At 31.8% G+C, this 21,753-nt stretch overlaps 3 protein-coding genes across 3 annotated transcripts; 2 read left to right on the top strand and 1 right to left on the bottom strand.

The window, feature by feature from the left end:
* Positions 1–11,541: 11,541 nt before the first annotated feature.
* On the top strand, positions 11,542–18,932 carry LOC126969780 (uncharacterized). Its single transcript, XM_050815346.1, has 4 exons — positions 11,542–11,912; positions 12,350–12,483; positions 14,047–14,456; positions 18,797–18,932. The coding sequence occupies exons 1-4, from the start codon at positions 11,815–11,817 to the stop codon at positions 18,848–18,850; spliced, it is 696 nt and encodes a 231-aa protein (XP_050671303.1). The 5' UTR covers positions 11,542–11,814; the 3' UTR covers positions 18,851–18,932.
* On the top strand, positions 15,150–16,147 carry LOC126969779 (ribose-5-phosphate isomerase). The gene has a single exon (XM_050815345.1). It carries the CDS (start codon positions 15,294–15,296, stop codon positions 16,083–16,085), a length of 792 nt encoding a protein of 263 aa, XP_050671302.1. The 5' UTR covers positions 15,150–15,293; the 3' UTR covers positions 16,086–16,147.
* Positions 17,019–20,587, bottom strand: LOC126969782 (uncharacterized). Its single transcript, XM_050815348.1, has 3 exons — positions 20,426–20,587; positions 19,946–20,312; positions 17,019–19,831 (listed from the first exon to the last, which is right to left on the bottom strand). The coding sequence occupies exons 1-3, from the start codon at positions 20,426–20,428 to the stop codon at positions 19,668–19,670; spliced, it is 534 nt and encodes a 177-aa protein (XP_050671305.1). The 5' UTR covers positions 20,429–20,587; the 3' UTR covers positions 17,019–19,667.
* Between the last annotated feature and the right edge of the window lie 1,166 nt (positions 20,588–21,753).

The raw sequence follows: 21,753 nt of genomic DNA, 5'->3' as shown, positions 1-21,753 counted from the left end.
TAGGACCATTAAATCTCCACAACTCGAATGTCCAGATTCCAGCCCTATTTTGTTCAGATAGTAATGACGGTTATTTGAATTTTCGGTGATTGTAGTAATTACGAAAGTTGTTACGTTAGGCTTTCGAGTAAATGGTCTCATTTATCGAAATATTTTCGCAATGATAATGCCAGGTGATTCGAACGATGCGACGAGGTCCGCCAACAATACAGTAAAAACATTTAACGTAATTATGGACATCCATGTTGTATTTTATGAACATTGAACCGATTCAATGCTCAACATGGCATTCAATTAAATAAATTAGCATTTATCAGATTAATACCTATTTTATTATATCCATTTGTGATATTAAATAAATCATGATAAGCGGGAATATTATTGAGGAAAATGGTAAATATCAAGTTGAGTTAAAAGTTTTAAAATCTTATCTTTTTAAAATTGCGAGGCGTAGTTCATAGTAGGGTAGCTAAGAATTCGTTGATAAGTTTGACCGCATCAATATTGTTCGCTTAGCCTTGTTATACCTATTTTTTAAGGGCTTCGGCACCTTAGTGTTCTGACCCCTGGTCTGACAAGTCAAAGGCGGTTAAATATACAATAATTATGTTTAATGTATGACTAACAAATTGAATGGCATTTGGTAAGTGGTCCACAAGGACGTGCCTGCCATGCTACGATTTGCGAGTTTGATCTCCGCTATGATCAATATTTCTTCCATTTGTGTGTATTGTTGCTGTTATTCGAATATTCCCTACAAGTATTTATCTCGTGTTAAGAATATTTAAAAATCAAATTTCCCCGCATTTCGTCAAGGAAAAGAGACAGACGATCTGGTCAAGATTGCCGGAATACGTAGGATGAGGGCAGCGTGCGTCTTGGAAATCTTTGGGGGAGGGCCTTTGTCCAGCAGTGGACGTGTTCCGGCTGATGATGATGAAAGAAGCGTGACTCGGGAAGAATTTAGAAATTTGTGAATGGTCTCCTTGCTTATATAGTAAAGAAAGGTTAATAAATTTAAGGTTAGTGACGATGACAACAGCTGATCGGTGGAACCGGGTAGGTGCAATTGTTTGCATGATTAAATATTAATGCTTCTTTTCAAGTCACGGATGTTTATTCTAGTAGTTGCCCGTTGCATTCGCAACAAAAGGTTTTTTCTCAATAAAATGTTTAAGTAGGGATAACAGAGAGAGTTGGCATACTGAAACATGCAGAGCATGCCTGTCAGCCATTAAGTTGGCATAGAGACATCCCATTCTGCGCGGACGCACGCCAAGAAAGGGAAGATATTTGTAGGGTTATGTATGTTTATTGTTTAAATATATCGTTGTCAAGCACCCGTAGCATAGGCTATGCTTAATCTGTGTTATTAATTAACGTGAAATAAAGTTAAGCCGTTAATTATGTTTAGCTTTTCTTTATCTTACAGACGTAATTACAGAATTACATAACAGGGAGAAGTAGATAAAAGAATAATTAATAATAATATAAAGATCATAGTTATTATAGATTTGCATATTACATAATATATAGTCATATAATTTTTAATGGTTTGTCTTTAATGATCTATTTATAGGAAGTAATTCTTGTCTGAGAATTACGTAGACAAGTATTTGTAGATAAATATTTATAATAAAGACGTGTGTCTTCAGGTGGTTTTGAGAATGGTTTAGATTCACAATTGAACTACCTCCTAAACGGCTGGACCGGTTTTGATGTTTTTTTTGTGTGTTCCAGTCAATTTAAGATTGGTTTAGATTCTCAATTCCGTCCATATAATTTAATTCTCCTTCTCATGTGTATGTTAGTGATATCCTCCTAACGGCTGGACCGATTTTTCAAATTTAAGACGTGTGTACAGGACAACGTCAGTCGGGTCCACTAGTTTTGTATATATTTTACGAATTAAAACACCCATCACTGCTGTCAATAAGTTATTTGCTAGATAAAAGTGCCTACGTGAAATATTGGAAGGACGAAGTTTTCGAAACTCTTATCAAATGGAAAACCTGCCTTCAGGCGTCACAAACATACTTCACAAAAGACGTTAAATGTGTCGTTCCTTTGCACGGTATCACATAATATTGTGAAGCTTTTTATCTCTTTATACTAATCGCATGCATGTTACTATACCTTGATATAATATTAGAGTAATTACAAATACAACTTGACGATCTTTACGATTTTTCACGATCGGTAATATATTTATTAATGCGTTTTTTGGGGAACTACAAACTGATTTACAATACTGATGATTGGTTGAGAACACCAGCAATATAATATTGTTTTTAATGAATATAAGGGACGAGAGACGGGCAGGACGTTCAGCTGATAGTAATTGAAACGCCCTGCCCATTACAGTGCAGTGCCGCTCAGGATTCTTGAAAAACCGCTTTAATTCTGGGTGGTACTACAATTGCACTCGTCAGCTCGAGACATAAGTTGTTAAGTATCATTTGCCCAGTAATTTCACTAGCTACAGAGCCCTTCTGACCGAAACACGATAATGCTTACATATTACTGCTTCACGGCAGAAATCGGCACCGTTGTGGTACCTATAATCTAGCCGGGATCCTGTGCAAAGGTGTCTCCCACTGGTATGTACATGTTCATTTAGATTTAAATTTTTATTCTAACAGCTCACTTCAAAATAATTCAGAATATTGGATAAATATATTAAAGATAAGAAGCTATTATTGAATGCATTCTGTGATATATGAGAGATTCCACGCCCAGAGTCTATTATCATAGATACATTCAGAATTGCGAACATTGCAAAACCCATTCCATTCCTTTTAGAATAGAAAATATTATATGTTAGAACGAGTTTATGTGTATTATGTATATAGACTTGATCATTTATACTAATGAAATGTACTTACAAAATATTGGCTAGGTCTGTGTTTTCTGACTTTAGCCCTAATCATCCTCTATTTCTTCTTCGCCATTATACATACATCAGTTAAGCATCTCTAATAAGAAGAAGTGACGAGAAGATGAAGATATTCACCTGGTTTAAAGACAGTTCAAACACATGAACAGAGTGACATCCCCTTAATAGAGCCATTAAGAGATGTGTTAATGGACACATTTTTAGTTTTATCTATATAGCAGTTTAAGTTAAAATAGAATTACTTATTAGCCTAAGTTAAGGCTAGAATTTAATGCAAGTGCAAATGTTGCCCACATTGTAATAACTATATTATTATGCTCCCTACAGGAAATAAAACCTGGTTTAGAAGTGTTGATACTTTGCTGTTTTTTTGCGTCTTCTAATCCAATGCTGCTCAGAATTCTTAAAAAAGCCAAAATACTCACTATTCTTCATCACAATTGCGCCTGAAACCTCGAGATATTTCATACTGCTTCAGTGTGTACTTATACTACAAAACATCAGGCACTACAATTTACAATATTGGATAAATATATTAAAGGTAAGCTCTTATTGAGTGCATTCTGTAACGTACGAGATATTCCTAGTATTATACAGACGTTCAGAACATTTCATACTTCTTTCATCCTTACCTATGAGTTTTATAAATAAACATATGCAGTACAAGTTCGTCTTCAGTTCACATACAAATACTTAATTCCTAACACAAATAGAACACACTTAACCACTACTTTTTTGTTGTACCTTAATTTTCTTCATATTTAAATATTTTTTAAGCTCTAGCTCTAGCTAAGGAGACCGAATCCAGAAATTCCGTAACAAAAATAACCTAACACCCCCCACTAGATGTACATAGATATTTTGCCACGGTTATTATAGTTGCCATGGAACAGCGGTTATCATGTATGCTTTTTGTGCAGAAGGTCCCAGGTTCGAGACTGGGGTACGTCTTGATTTTTTTTTTATTTCTTTATTTTTTTTATCACTTTTTTAAATTTTTTTTATTATGACAAGCATTTTTATTTAGTTTCACCTGTTGTCTGTCTGTAATCAAATCTTGCAAGTTAAATTTTACTCACTTCCCCGTTTGCTTTTTTTTTTAATTAATTTTATCAAAACTAACGTCAATATTACTACTTTTTTATTTTCATTGTTGTTTTTAAAATATTAATAATATGAAAATGTGTCAGTCGACAGTTGTGGTCCATTCAATGGGAAACGAGTTCCATCTTGTGTTAAAATATAAAACTATGATAAATAAATTTATCTGTTTCTTTTCACTATTTTGGATCACTTAGTATATCCAAAAAATAATCCGAGCAACTGGAGTACACTGAAGAAGGGTCGAAAATACTTGGTACAAATGGTAATAAATTTCCACTTATTTTGGCTGGCGATTTCAACATCAACTTCGCTGATAAAAAATCAGAGCGGTTGACAACTTTTCTTTCGAAAATATTGAATTTGAAAATGAATAATGATCCACAAGAATCCACAACAAAATATGGGACCACCATTGACGCGGTATTTTCCAGATATTTAGAAGATATTAAGTCTGAAACTTATGTTTCTTATTTCAGTTACCATAAATCTATAGTTTCAATGACAAATATTCCTGAATAACCTACATGTATTGTAAGATAATAAAAATATTTTGAACAATATTAACTTCTCATTTATTTAATAAAAGAAAAAAATGTTTTCTTATACGCTCAAAAAGTGTAACTTGAATTAATATCAAAGAACATAAAACAAAGGAAAAAAATACTGCATAAATAAAATAAATAAATAATTATAATTGCATAAGTTGATAAAAAATGCTATGCAATAGCTTTACCGCGGCAGACCCCGAGTGCCACACGTCTTTTTTATATTTTTAAAAATAATTTTGTAAGGTTTTGAATATATCATAATTTATTCTACGGTGTTGTGTAATGGCAATTTCAAGTATACTGTATGGAAAACGCGCGAGCTTTCTTTATAATAAAATAAATAATATCAACAATATACGAAGGTGGTCTGAAAAGTTTCCGAAGATGCTGCTATCTTCATGTTGAGGTTAGTACATAAAAGCTAGTCATGTACAATCAACATTTATATCAACATTTATACCTACATGAGAAAGACGTCCGCGCGTTGCGTGCCGTTGTTGCTCACCTTAGACGAAAAACGTATTCGAATGAACATTTCCAACGCTCTGTTGGCATAGTTTAGGCGCAATTAATCCGAGTTTTGGCACCGATTAATAACTGCAGATGAAACTAGGATATACATTATGCATATGCCCGAAACAAAAATATAGTCAAAACAGTGGATTGCAAAAGGCGAAACGGCTCTTAAAAAGCAAAAACTGAACTTTTGGCTGGAAAAATGATGGCGACAAAAAGAAAAAAAAGTATTACAGGAGCATATTACACATCATTACTTGACAAGCTGAAGGTAGAACTTGCGGAAACACGGCCAAATTTGCAGAAAAAGAAAATCCTGTTTCACCAAGACATCGCATCGTCTAACTGCTAACACATCAGCGGTTGCCAGGGCGAAAATCCACGAATTAGGGATTGAATTGCTTGATGATCCCCTTACTCACCAGATCTAGACCCAAGCGACTCCTTTTTGTTCCCTCATCTAAAAATTGCGCTCGGAGGACAGATATTCTCGTCAAATGAAGAGAACCTTCGTGAGCAATTGGACGTAATTCCAGAAAAACGTTCCAAACCACAATCATGTCGAAATTGAGTTAAGAACACAAAACTGGTCACGTGATTCATATTAACGGACTGGCAAAAATGGCAGCCCTACTGTCACTCTTTAAATGACATCATGACTTGGTAGCCCAACCCACATGGCATAAAAGGCATTTATTTTCTCAAAATTGATTCCTTTAGAATTCGTTTTGATGTCATTTCTAATATACTAGATACTACTACCGCTTCGGAAACAAATGGCGCTCTGAGAGAGAAGAAGCGGCGCAAGATACTCTCCCAGCATTCTTTTTTTGCGCTCTTTTCAATAAAATTATACAATATTTTACAGTCATTTCTATCGCTATAAAATAATCACAATCTAGTCCCAGGCTGTCCGATCATTTAGATATTCAGATGTGGAAAAATAGGATTTACGACAGAGCCATTTATTTTATAAAATATTTAAATTTATTTATAGATAATGCCTGAACAGTGGCCGGGACTTTATTATAGAAGTGTATACATTTGCCCTTAAAGCTATTATGTATGGAATACAATAATACTTATTAAACTTTAAACACGAATGTGATGTTTGTGGGTTGGAACATTTTTCAGGAACTACGTCCAATTATTTTGCAGAGAAAAACGGCGAGTAGGTACTATTTGGAAGGGCTACAGAGATGGGAGCATCGCTGTGTGTTACAAGGAGACTAATTTGGAAAAAAACACTGAAAATTTGTCTTGTTAGGTCGGAAGCTTTTAACACCACCCTCGTATATGCAAATTCGTACTATAAATGCAAATAAAAAACATTGCGTGCGTACAAAGTACACATGTCAGAAGTGAAACCTGCATGGTGCATGAACCTTTAAACTGCATATGAATTCCTGGTATATATAATGACACATGATTTCAACCTCTACGAAAGACATTCCTACCACCACTCATATATATAATAATATGTTCTCCTGGTGTCTATGTAGTAATACGTCGTGCGCTTGAAGTCAGAATATATTAAGGTATACTCGTGCCATACTTAAGAAAATCTCTTCTTTAACTATGATCGCCTGGTACCAAAACATTGTATTATGCTTCCTATCTCATTATCTCCCATGTTAAAATTATGTATTGATGTGACTGCTCTTTTTACTGTCGCTTTTTCGTTTCATCGACTTTCAAATCACAACGATGATAAAGAAGTTTTCACTTCAATAGTATGCATATTTCTGTCTCATTCTTTGCCGGCTTCATCCTACACATTTGTATATTTTGTGTCTCTTACCTGTCGTTTTTTCCGTTACATCCCGTTTGATTTCTCACAACGATTTTCACTTCAAAATATAACTTTGTGGAAAAAAGACTTATAATTACTAGAATGCAGAAAACCCACTTATATTACCTAAGTAAATCATTAAATTAATATAGTGTTGTAGTACAAACACACACACGCACAAAGTTCTGATACACATACAAATCAACTTTTATTATGTTAGTCTTATTATTCCTTTCTCTTAGTTTATATTATTTATGTTTAGGTATACTTGTTTATATAATATATCATATGTTTTTGCTACGGAGGAGCGGGGCCTCCTACTACAGGCAACTCATACATAAAGGAGACCCCCGTGTGTTGTATTATTTTGTATTTTATTGTAATTAAAGGTTACTGTAATGGGAAGATGTCTTTACACTTATTAATACTAAATTAATTTGTTTCCATTCCCATGGACTGTGACATTTAAAACGCAATTCTCTCACAGTCTTACTACATCTAGCAGTGAAGTTAGCAAGTACTGCACACAGTACCCGTTATAATTAAGAGCTATTTTTTATAATTTCAACTATTAAAAATATATTTTTACAGTAACGAATATATTTTTTTCTAATTTTATATAGGTCTTATTTAAACAAAATATATAAAATTAAATAAAACAAAACTAAGATAAACTATTAAAAATTATAACTTACTTAGACTTCTCTATTCTATAGATTTTGTCTTTCTTATACCCGGAGACAAATTCAATTATGACATAGCCTTAATAAAATACGTACGGAATTCGACTACTTTCAACAATTACCAATTAAATTAATCAAATAACGTATTCGATTAAATATTATGGACACTAAGTGTTCTTGTAAATGTAAGAATCAGGATATCTAACTACTAGGATGCCGTAGTCGCTTGTCGTACCGCTTCGCTGCGGCGTATAATTGAGCGAAGCGAGGTAAACCTAGTCTGTATACAAAAACCAAACAAAATTAATCAAACAAGATTTGATCAATTAGCTCAATTTTTAAATAAATATAAATAGCGCGTGCTAATTAGAATATTTTGTAAATCATGTTTGTTTTTAATTATAATAATTGAATCAAGTCGAAATTCAAAATTCTGTCTCGACAATGACCTAGAAAATTTCTAAAGCTTTCTATCAGTTCAAAAATTTTTAAAATCGGTCCAGAAATGGCCGAGAAAAAGTTTAACACAGAAATCGATTGGAGTCACCCGGTGGGAGCTCCGCCCAGCTTCGCTCAATTAAATTTATCGATGTTTTTATCACTATAGATAACAATAATTACGTAAATAAGGCATAGCTTCCGACTTCTGACCGATCTGCACTTCCGGAAAATAGAATTACTTTTGTAAAATATACAGGAAATTAAATAACAATTTAAAAATTACATAAACAAAATCATATTGTTTTTTAATTTGAAAACCTTTTAATTTTTAACTCCTAAAACCAAAACACAAAACATATTTCGTGCTTAGAGAAGTCTCCCACATTATCTTCTCGAAATCCTTGTATCAAATCTTGAAATCGTTTCGTATTGTTGTCTTTTGTGTTGAGGCTCGCATTCGTTTTCCATCGCACACCATTATTCACATTAAGTGGACAGATCTCGGGTCAGATCCAGGCAGAAGAAAAGCACAAAAAGTGCCCGCTTTATCCGAGCATGATAAATCTACTTCAAATCCGAGAATAGCGTCTTTTATGAAGGAAATTGAAATAAACCGACCGTGCGGATAACAGCTAAGTAGGAAAATTGGGATCCTTTATGGAATATGTTGTTGGATCATCAATTATTAAAATATCTAATGACTAATGCTTGTTTTTTAAAGGTATAATTTTATATATAGAGTATATTATATTTATTTATTTGAGCGGTAGATATACCTGGATTATCGAGACGCGTGTTTATGTCGTCTAAAAGAGCTTTATTTCTAGAAAGATAATTTTATTTCTGTATTTGTAAGGCAATATTCTGTATATGAGAAACATGTTATAATAACATAAACATTGTTCGATTTTTGGGTAGTTCTTAATTATTATTTTCTATATATTAATACGTGAAGCGATAACTTTGTACCCCTTTTATAAATAATTGCGTGAACGGATGAACGTGAAATTTAACATAATAAGGTAAATATGGAGAAGAAATGCATAAAGCGATTTTTCTTATATAAAATGCTTTATAAATACACGAAATTAATTAAAATAAATATTACACACACTATTGCCTAAATGACACATAACATACACACACACATACATACTAGAGGTAATAACCTATAAGTCTTTGACAAATAAACCCTAATAAAGTTCAATGAATTATGGTCGAATTTTGACCTCTGGGCGACCAACTAGTAGAAATACATAGGTGAAACATGTTAGAGTAAATCTGAAAACAAAGTTTGAAGAAATACTGGTGCAACAAATGGAAGTCATCAAATTATTAAATGTTCATAACAGCAGTGCTAGCCCATTTCGTAGTGTCAGTTCCTTGATAGGTGATGCCTTCTATTCCACACTAAGTAGTTAGTCAAAGTGGGACAAAACTGAACACAACTGCTAATTGAATTCCTAATCACAAAACTGATTAGTTTCTAGACCGGCTAAAACTGTGGCTTTGATAAATTGAAAAAAAATCCTTTCTACTGAAACGTTTTTGATGCTCGGTGCATAATATATCACCTACCATTGATGATAGGTCCGTGATAATACGATTTTTTTAGTCTGTATATTGTTGCACCTTTAATATTTACTGGTAAATCTTAGGATTTCCTGACTTCTTATGGTACGGTAAACCACTTCGAAACGTAACACGTTACGGCGCCAATCTGTCTGGCTTTCCTTTCTCCCACGCATACGGCAGCTGTAGGCAGGCTCCTCCTCTCTCGCTCTAACCAATGTACATACACAAAAATCTAATATATTCATCATGTAAATCATTCATGAATTGTAACCAATGACGTTCTATACATATAGATAATGCACTTCATATAAAATCAAAGCCGAAATATACATGCCACAAATGACACCATAATAAGGTTCAACTGCTATGTCTATTAATTTCTGCGTTTACTCCAGTTGTTTAAAATATTTTTGGTCAATAGGCAGCAATGTAAACACTTTTTCAGTTTAAGCTGCGTATTTTGAATTAAGAACCCGATTTGGACAGTGACATTAGTGGAGTAGCTGGTATTTCTTAAACTCTGACGAAAACGAGGGTTGCTATAAGTTTTACGTTTGTCAGTCTGTCCCTTTTTTCTGATTAAGATCTGTTCAGTCAGAGGTTTTTTACGTTTTTAATAAAAAATCACACTCATATTATAAAGTTCATATGTTTATTTATTGGTTTGTGCGTGTATTTGTTAAAACTTAACGCTTTAACTGTAATAAATCATGAGAGAGAGAACCACTCAAATATCATATTATTATTTACATAAAATAATTCGTTATTAAAATGTTAAGTTCCGTGCAATAAATTTAATTTGTTAAATTTTGTCTTTTAGACTTAGTAAAACGCTTGACCATAAAAGGCCAACAACAGCCCTGCAACATCCCGCTAATTCCATACCTAAATCCTTCAAATTGTACTTATGATAATTTTGAGCTCTTACGGACTCTGAACGGCAATAACTTTTGAATAAATGAACGATTTTCACGCAAATGGTGGTATTCGACGCAGGTTTTTAAGTCTCATATTTTTTTAATTTCAATTGATCGAACTCGGAATTTCGGTTTTCTTTCGTGAATGATAACTCACGGACGAATCAACCGATTTGACCGGCTTGGTGCCGATTGACGTGGTTTCTAATGTTAAGAGCTGATTAGTTTTTGGAATCGATCGGTGAAGTAGTTAAAAAATTAATCCAAAAAGAAACACAATAGTAGTACCTAGTAGATTTTTTGAGATTTCTCAAAATCTGCAGGCTCGGACTGATATAAATTGTATTGGAAATCTAAGTTTGGTCAAGCCCTTTCGAATGGTGCCAACCGCGATGAAATTGGTCAAGCCGTTCAAAAAATATAAGAGGTTTACGTTTTTACACACACATACAGACGTACGGACACCATCGTGGTAATAGTCCGGGAAGCTTCCTAGAACCTTAAAACGTCGAGATCTGATAAAAACTCGATTTTCGAAATTTTCAAATTTCTAAGCGGGAACTTAAAAAGCGATCCTATCGGTAATAACTTTCCGTTTACAAAAAACAATAATTTTGCAAATCATTGTTCACTGGGCCTTTAAAAAAAGCGACTCTATAGTTTTCATTACTGATTGTGTGCGTGTGGCGTCCTTTCATGTGTCTCATTTTGACAAGCGGGAGAGAAAGGGATGTGAATACTTGTATATAATTGTACCGTATTTAATGAAAAAATATTCATTTTCACTAAATTATTTACGCTTTTTGCCAATCCATCTCATATAAATTAAATAAACTTACCGATGATAAGTCACACCATCTTTTTTTAAGGCTCACTTAGACTTGGTGATTGACACACAGTTCGGAATATAAAACCTATTTTTTTGCAGCAATACCAAAAAATATATAATAGTACTAATAGTTCTTTAGTTTTATCATAATTTTGAACAAAGATGTGACAGTTTCTCTGAGACTCAATTTAAGCGAACGTATCTAAGTATCTATCGAATAAATTTTTGAACGTCTAGATTTGTATTACACATTTATATTACTTCGTACCGTGGTAGTTATTTTCAAATGTATTGCAGGGTCATTTTTGTGTAAAATTGACGCACGTATATAATATCCATACCAAATAAAATTTCTAACTAACCTCTTTACAAAATTTTAATATTTGAACAACTTATAAAAATATTTAAATGTTCCTAGATTTGACAGTAGTTTGACGAGACTTCTTTGAGTATTTAATGCATTATAATATTTGAACTAATTCAAATAGTTGTACGAAGCAAAATTATAGCGCTATGGATAACATATCTGCGGATAAAGAAGTACAAGTATGTGACAAACAGGAAACACTGAATGAATCCGCACTAATTTGTATTGCCAAAGAAATAGAACGGTAATTTGTTTTTATTAATGAATGTTTATGTTATGTGTGAATATTTACTTATCTTACGTTCCTCACCTTACCTATCGGTGAAGGATTAGGATTGGTCTCTGTTAAGCTCCAACTAGATACCGCACTACCGAAGAACAATAGATTTTTTACTACGGCAACTATTGGATGCTTGTGTGCAAGGCATCAAGATGCCTTTGATTGATGCCATTGAGTGTCAAGACACTCAATGGCATCTTTTAAATTTTGTAACATACTCTTCGTGTTATTTCACATTGAAATTAATATAATATAAAATACATACTGATGATATGTAATCCCAGTGGCTTAGTTGTTCACTTTGCGACTACGCCTGCTATATCTAGTTTGAGCGCAGCGGAGACCAAGCCTTAATCCAAGGTTGTATAATTATAAAATAAACCTTTGGAAATCTATTTTAGATTTAATGACGGTTCTTCAGTGCAGAGAGATACCAGTTATTCAATATTTAGAAAGATAAGAAAATTCAAGATTAATATAAAATCAAAAAAGAATATAATCAAAATTTTAACGAATAAACTCAACCTGGCTTGTGGTAAGTGAACCCTCGAGTTATCTTGTATTACAATGTCGTGTACCATCAACAAAATTGATTCATGACCCACTTTGCTGATAATTCTTTTAATATAATAAAAACGGGTGTCTAGTAAAATGATAACAGTTACATGGGAAATGTATGTTCAAGCGAATTTCGAGCTACTTATTTATTGTGACTTAGATGTTAGTACCTGGGGTAGGTATCTTTCAATACAAAACTGGGTTATCTTTTGTTAATTTTGGATCCATTTGCACGAATTTGACGCAGGTGAGGTGTGGAAAGGGGAGTGAAGTACCTCTACTCCCAGGAAGCTTTTAGTTTCGAGTTAGGATCTTTTATATTATACCCTCAAAGTTAGAAGATATATATAAAACACAATAGAGAACATTCACTTAGCAACCAAAACAGTAGAGAACAGAAATCATAGTCAGAATCGCACGTCACAAAACAGTAGGTACCTATCTAAAATAGTGGCCATGTCAATAGTTCAAATATCTCGCGATAAATTTTAGTAGGTACAACTAGGGCGAATCAATATGACACCTGACTGAAATGTCATTTATGCAAGTACAGTGTGCAGAAAACGAATAATATTAAAAAAAATTTAAACGTCTTTATTATGTATATTATTGAATTACGTAATATATGTATCGGTTATAGGTAGTAAATTTCTAGTAGCCATTTTATTTATATTAAGGAAAAAAAAACAAAAATAAATACCTAGTTATTCGTCTTTTTATGTTGGGTTTATTTATTTACTGTTGTTAAAATGTTATATTTTTACTATCACGCTGAATCGTAACTTTCATCAAATTCTAATATTCTTGATCATACATAACTACATCATCATAATTATCGCTATCATTGTTATCTATTAAAAATAGCATTCAAGAAAAAACGTCCAAACGTAACAATGTCAACAAGATCTGTGATCAGTGATGTCTATTACAAATTGATACTTCCTACTAATATACTCGATAGAGAGTTCGATTTGGAAATACTAAATATTTTATGAAAGTGCCACTAGACTACACAGTAATAAAACAGTACTTTAACTAGAGCGCCTGAATCAACGCACGCACAAGTACACATCTATATAATAATTTAGTAGGTATTCAACACGTTATAGATAGGTAGAGACTGGCTAGGAATCCCACCTCCCAGGAATCGATCCATTAACACAAAATAACTTATGTAAATAGATGTTAAATTAACTAAAAAAAATCGCCTGAGTTGTACATTAAAATTGTTTTATTATTTGCCAATGAAGATATTGGATTGAAATTTATATATTTGCCAATAATAATAACATTTAACTAACAATAAAAATATATACCCATGTATATTCAGTCAACAGATCCGATTAAAATTTACAGTTAGATGTTTTTGCTTCAAAAAATAGAATGATTACTTACATTCCAAATGTTCTACCAATACTAATTTTTAAAGATCGTGTAAAACGATACTAAATCATAGCGATTCAAAAGTAATAACATAACCTTATTGTTATGTAAGTAAGATTAAATAGACATAATACATATTAGGTTTGTCACATTTTAGAATTAGCTCAAAATATCTTGAGAGCAAAAGAAGAAAGAATTCAAGAATTAGAGAGAGAGTTACAATCGAAAAGTAAACTGCTTAAACAGGACAACAAGGAATCATTGGAAAGTTCATCAGCTATGAGCTTAAAAAATATTAAAACCCTAATAAGTCAAACATACAAAAGTTTATTTTCGAACAATGCTAATACATCAGAATTAAATGAAATGGAAATGTTACATGAAATACTAAGAATTTGTAATGAAAAATGTACTTGTATCTTTGAAAAAAATATGAAAATAAAAAATCTCGAAAGGAAGAATAATTTCCTTACAACTAAATTAAGAATAACGGAAAATAGCTTGGAGCATGTTACAAAAAATTTGGAGAGTATTCGGAATGAGAGGGATAGATTAAATAATGAAAAGGTAATATTAAAACAGAAATTACTACATAATAATTGCAGTGAATACAAAAAACAATACATAAAATATGACCAGACAATGACTGTTTCATTTGTGGGATGCAATGATTGTAATAATAACTACCTTAAGCCTCATTTGGCCAGCGTGCAATCCTTATTACTAGACCAAACAGAAATGCTGAAAGAGTTAAAATTGTTATCTAGTGAAATTGAAAAACAAAATTAGTAAAGGATAAAATTGTAATATCAATGGTCAAATACAGCACACTATCATCAATTTAGTACAGAATATTGGAAGTTGATTAATTATTAAAGTGAAATATCTTATTGGATCTTTCACGAATTTTTTGGTTTACAAAATTACAAGTACGTATAAGTACGTAAGTATGCACGGCCAAAGAATATATTATCTATCTATATATATATAAAAGAGACTTCCACGTTTTAAAGTCACTCATCACGATATCTCTGGAACCATTAGAGCTAAAGACTTGAAATTTGGTAGGATTATTCCTTTTCACCGAGTAGAGGTCAGCTAGAAAAGGATTTTACGAAATTCCAAGTTTTTTTTTATTATGAACAGTAACAACGTCTGTCGGGTCAGCTAGTATTAAATATAAATAGTACAATTATTACAACTTAGAATAATGTTTGTCAGCTGTCAAATGATAATTAAATTTTCATTTGTCAACGTCAATTGTCAATATTTATGAACATGTGCCGCGCATGCCCAATGCTAAAATTGGAATGTATTGACTTGAGTTGAGTATACAAATAGTTTGTTTATAGATAGTATTAGTAGTATTTTGGCTCGTATACAAACTCTATAAATAATTGCTGGATGATATCGAGTACATTGGTCAAGGTGCAACAACACTTTTGTCGTAATAAAAAAATTGCATTAAGGGCTCGGCATCAGTTCAACGAAATGTCCTTAGAGCAAGCTAAACAAGTGGCTGCGTACAGAGCAGTGGACGAGTTTGTTAAAAATGATAGCATATTTGGTGTTGGAAGTGGTTCAACGGTTGTTTACGCAGTGCAGCGATTAGCTGAGAGAGTCGAAACTGAAAATTTAAAAGTGGTGTGTATTCCTACTTCCTTTCAAGCTAAACAGCTGATCATAAAACATAACCTTATCCTAGGCGAACTTGAAACTAACCCGGTCATAGATGTAACAATTGATGGTGCAGATGAGGTTGATAGGAATATGACACTAATCAAAGGAGGTGGAGGTTGTTTACTTCAGGAAAAAATTGTTGCTTCTTGTTCAAAGAAACTTATTATTATAGCAGACTATACAAAAGATTCACAGAAACTAGGTGATAGATATAAGAAAGGAATTCCTATAGAAGTTATTCCCATGGCTTATATGCCTATAAAGAATAAAATTATCTCTATATATGGAGGGGACATCAAACTGCGCAATGCAATTGCGAAAGCAGGCCCAGTTGTGACTGACAATGGTAATTTTATATTGGATTGGATGTTTACAAATCAGGATTTGGACTGGGAGAAAGTTAGCAACATCATAAAGTTGATACCTGGTGTTGTTGAAATTGGACTGTTTGTAAATATGTGCCATAAAGCATATTTTGGACAACCAGAGGGTTCTGTTATTGAAAGATCTGTTTAGTTATCATGAATTTATTTTTTGTTACTTTTTTAAGTTGAAATATAGTGTATTTTTATAGAAAACATCTTTTATTAAAGCCTTGTAGCTAGATTATAAATTCAATCAATATTAATTAAACAATTTTTTTGTGTCTACTTATTGTAATGAGAAATCATTAAGACATTTTTTCTTTTTTTTTTTATGGAATAGGAGGACAAATGAGTGTACGGGTCACCTGTTGTTAAGTGATCACCGCCGCCCATACTCTCTTGCAGCACCAGAGGAATCACAGGAGCGTTGCGGGCCTTTAAGGAAGGTGTACACGCTTTTTTTGAAGGTACCCATGTCGTTTTCTTTATATTGTAATGGTTGAATGCTATTGAAAAAGGGAATAGGATGTTGCTAGTTAGTAATAGTCATCACCATACTCTGTTGCAACAGTGTTGATGGCCTTTTATGACAAAACATATAGGACATAGTTTATAAACAAAACTTATAAATACAACTTGATATTCTCATTTTCAATAAAATTATTTGCCTTTACTTTTGATTTTGTTTTAATAAATACATGTTTGACATGTAAAGGTACAAAACAAAAGTCTTCACTACTGTCCTTCATCAAACACTTGTTTATATATTTTCAAATTCAAACCTGCCCTGTCCCTTTTTTGGTATGTATTTTGCCTTAATTACTTACAAAACCTAAGCTGTTTTTGGGTAGATAATAATTTAGTATTTATAAATAATAACATATTTTACAAATTTGTTGAGGCCTTGGTTTTGTGAAAAAAACTTTCTTTAATCATTTATTTCAAACTATATTGATTAGGTAATGTACCTGAGACATCAATATTAATTTACTTATTTTTTTATAAAGCTGTTATAGTAATTCATGATAAAATTTCTTTCTATATTAGAAAAGATAAGGAAGGATTTACAAAATAATATATACTATTTTGTGCAGACAATATATTTAGGCCATGCTGAAAGTTACTTGATTTGCCATTTGTAATACAATTATTTACAAAAGTACAGAATTTGAAAATGGAACACTCCAAAAATAGGTTACATTTTAGTTTGTGTAATGGGACATAGTTCCTGAAAAACATTCCAAGCCACAAACATCACATTTTAAGGAATTCCTGTTTAAAGTTTAATAAATATTAGTGTATTCCTTACATGTGGGGTGGGCTACTAGGTTATGATATCATTTAAAGAGTGACAGTGAGCTGCCATTTTTTGTCAGTCCATTATAATGAATCACTTGACCAGTTTTGTGTTCTTAACTCAATTTTGGCATGATTGTGGTTTGGAATATTTTTCTGGAATTACATCCAATTATGGTATGGCATTTGGAAAATTGTGTGAGTGCAAAATGTACTTAACCCCAGAAAATATTCGCACCATGATGTTTATGAATCAGGCGACTAAGTGTGTTGTGTGATGGATTCAAAGAATGCAATAGTGGATACATATTATGCGGCATTTTCATGAGAATCCAGAAAATACAAATATACCAAGTAATATCTAGCTTACTTCCAGAGATCATAAATGTACCAGTTAATTATTAGACTCCTATGTACTGTATCCTTATTACAAATCACTGTACATCAATAATTATGATCATAAACTTAGTATACTAGCATAATAGAGAAACCCTGCGTGAGAGTGAGATAACTACTCCTACACCAAAACCTGAGTGTGAGAAACAAATGGAATAGATGGACAGTGAAACCGTTTTTAAACAATTTCGTGTCCATTAGTCTCCTGTCAAATTGGACCGTGATTTAATTTTAGTGTTTAACTATACTGTGTTTTAACAGATATATAAATAAATAAATATAATGGTGTAGTGTTCCATATTAGATTGTATTGTAATTTACAGTGACAATCCAAATAAAGAAACATTTCATTGGTTAATACTGATTCTTCAATACTTCTTGGTGTTTATTTTCATAGAACATAATATAAACTAAAATATTTTGAATTACATTTTAAATTTATGCAGTAAACAGTCTATTTTCTATAGATTACTAGCTGACCCAACAAATGTTGTATTGCTGATATTAAAATCGCGATACAAAAGTAACTGTTGATTGTAGATGGGTGAAAATTTGAAGTTGTATGTATTTTTTAATGCTGACTCATAATCAAACAAATAAAAAAAAAGTCAAACAAATTAAAAAAAAAATCGTGTGGACCACTCTTAGCATTTAGGGGGATGAAAAATAGATGTCCGATTCTCAGACCTACCCAATATGCACTCAAAATTTCATGAGAATCGGTCAAGCCGCTTCGGAGGAGTTCAAAGTTTAACACCATGACACGAAAATTTTATATATTAGAAGATATTAATTTAATGAATATAACACTCTTTATCAATATTGTCATAGGGACTGACCAAAAGTAAAATACTACACACTTGCAACATTTTAAATTTAGTCTCGTGATAATTAGGAGAGTGTTTGTCTATTATGCTAGTGTACTAAGTTTATGATTATTAAAAACTTATTATATTTCATTTGTTCATTATAATAATATAAAAACCTATTAAGTGTCACAAATCACGTGAACAAAATCAAACATAATATCTTGAAAACAAATATCTTCCAAAAACAATGTTTTTATCTTTGGCATTGTATGCACGGCATGCTAAAACCACCATAATGTTGCAATGATATATAAACATATTTTTGTTCTTTTAGCTAAAGTAAATAAATATTATATTACAGGACACTACTGCAATCACCCTGCTTCCATGGTTGTTGTGTTACATACTATCATGAATATTATATTCAAGAAAGAAAGTACAGACACCTTTCTAATGATATACAGCTTTTAGCCAATGCAAGGTTGGCATAAGGAGAAATAAAAAAATGATTGTCTCTGCATAAAATTATGATCTTAACAAAGAGCTGGAACAAAAGTTGTTCTCTTTTGTACTCACAAAACTCTAAAGCACTCGCTTTAGAAGATTTTCTGACCAATATGGACCAACATCAAGAGACCTTGTACTTCCAAAATAGTAGTAGATTCAGATGGTGATATATTGATAATGAGATCCATGGAAATTTGATGAATTTAAATATTGACACATAACCAACTCTACAAAAACAACCTTATTAGTTATTAGTTTCAAGAGAATTGTTACTTTAAACATCATAAACCTCGAAAAACTAATCTAATAACTTTTAATTCATTAATCCTGTTTTAAAATCGAGTTTTATAAACCCCTGTTATAGTTACTTTTATATTGTAAAAATATAATATAATTTCAATAGAGGAAAATGAGTGGTTTTATGGAACCAACTGTATAAAATAGTCACAAAACAAAATGATATAATACAAACCCTGTTGAATATAAAATTTGTTAGTTCAGTTCACTGTGATAATATATGAAGTACTTTAGTTTAACCCATAACCCTTATTACAATAAAACATTTATCAGCTTATGCTAGACTGGAATGACTTATTTATTTCTGAGTCTACATGTTTTACTTTTTAGTATACATAATATACTGATAGTTAATTAAATACAAAAAATATTATTTAATAATAGTCAGTTTCAATAGTGTTGTGCAGTGATTTTATCAGTTGATTAAATTAATACAAACTAGTTTTCTTCATTATACGTAAAAACTCTTCTTGATTTATTTCTCCATCACCATCTCTATCTGCTTCGTCTATCATTTCATGTAATTCTTCATCTGTTAAATTTTCACCAAGCTCTTTAGCAACCCTTTTTAGATTTTTGAATGATATTTTTCCTGCAAATGCAAATAATAAAATATTAAACCTATATTGAGAGTTATTAATTGGCTAAAACAATATATTGTTAGTTTATTTAGTATATTATCAGCTCAATAAATTATTTAGCAAACCTGTTCCATCATCATCAAATAATTTAAATGCTTTCATAATTTCCTCCTTAGTATCTTTTTCAGCCATTTTTACTGTCATCAAATCAAGAAAGTCCTCATAAGAAACTTTGCCATCTCCTTTATCTATTTCTGCTATCATCTTTTTAATTTCCTCCTTTCTAGGCTCAAAGCCTAAAGCTCTAATTGCAACTTTCAACTCCTTGGTATCAATTTTCCCCGTGTTTTCTGTATCAAATAGATCAAATGCCTCCTTAATGTCTCTTTTTTGTTCATCTGAAAGCTCAAATTTGGGTCCTGATTTCTTACGAACAGTTTGATTAGTATTGCTGTTGGACACTTTTTTTGTGGTGTTACTTATAGCAGTAGCCTGAAAAATATTAACATTCATATTTAATTTACAGAAAACATAGTTTGTTTTTTAAGACATAATATTATAAATATAATTCGCGAGCATATGTAGATATCATATATATTACCGACCATGCTAACTATTTCTAATGGCGTTCTGAAAATATGTGCCTTCTTATTGATTTTCTCAATCAATAGTTACAAACTTATGAACAATAAAATTTTAAATATTTATATTGATCGCGGGCCGCGGTTATAGCTTTCTAATGGAAAATGGTCTAATTTAATGTGACATTGACATTTGACAATTTGTTGCGCCTTAGGTTTACCTATTACTTGTCAACAATTTGGTGTCGTATAAATAATAACAATATTTTTAATTCAAAATTGAGAATACTTTACAAGGCTACTAACTACCAGTTGCCATGAAAAACGATAGCAGTAAACACTGAACAGCTTACAAATTCCCGTGATCGGAACAGCACCTTCTTGTCCAGTTAAATAGAACAGCTAGGCGCTGTTCTCAAATAGCCTTCTATCTCCAATAATTTTGAATCTGCTCAATGAATAAAAAAAAGCTGTCTGTTTTGTAATTTTAGTTTCGTTATAGAGATTAAAGCAATGGTTAAAGAAACCATGGATATTAAGTAACGATAAAAATAACGTGTATAGTTTTGACACGTTTTGGCAGAACAAAATATATCGATAGTTATCGACTATCAAATTGTGTCACACTAGCAATTTTAAAATGGTGTACAAGTTGATTATATTTGTTAAGCTACGTATAGAATTTCCTTTAATGGGAAAACATAAATAAATTTCGATAACCTTATTATTCAACTATTATATATATATAATTTACAGTATTTTTATATATATTATATGTTCAACTATTATACATATATATATATATATATATATATATATATATATGTAATTTATGTACATAGTTATATAAATTCAGCTATCCTGAAAAGAGGGATCAATGTTGCCAGCTGTAAGTATGGAGTTATAGTACGATAAGGAACGATACCATCGTTTAGTAATGTATTTTTAATTAATTACTCAAAAGCAATAAATAAATTGCTTTATGTACATACGAATATAGATACACAGAGCCTAGAGCTGCAAGCTTGCAACGAATCCATCTATCGTTGTGGTTACTTGGAAACATTAAAGGCCGGAATGCATTACCGCGACGCTGCGCAGCTCTGCACAAAGCATCAAAATATTATTTCAATCATTTTGTATGGACTAGACAATATTAGACGATTAATTTATTAGCTTATTTAGATTAATTATAGATGCTCAGTGCGGATACAGCATGCGGCGCTTCGCTACTGTGTGAATACCGTTAATTGTTAAGATTATTGAATTTAATCTTATAAGTATATTAATTTAATTAATTAAATAAAGATAATTTAATTACTTATTCAATTTTTAGTTTAATTTAATTTATT

This window comes from Leptidea sinapis, chromosome 19, assembly GCF_905404315.1.
Source record: "Leptidea sinapis chromosome 19, ilLepSina1.1, whole genome shotgun sequence".
Classification (NCBI taxonomy): domain Eukaryota; kingdom Metazoa; phylum Arthropoda; class Insecta; order Lepidoptera; family Pieridae; genus Leptidea; species Leptidea sinapis.
This window is presented reverse-complemented; position numbering and strand designations above follow the sequence as displayed.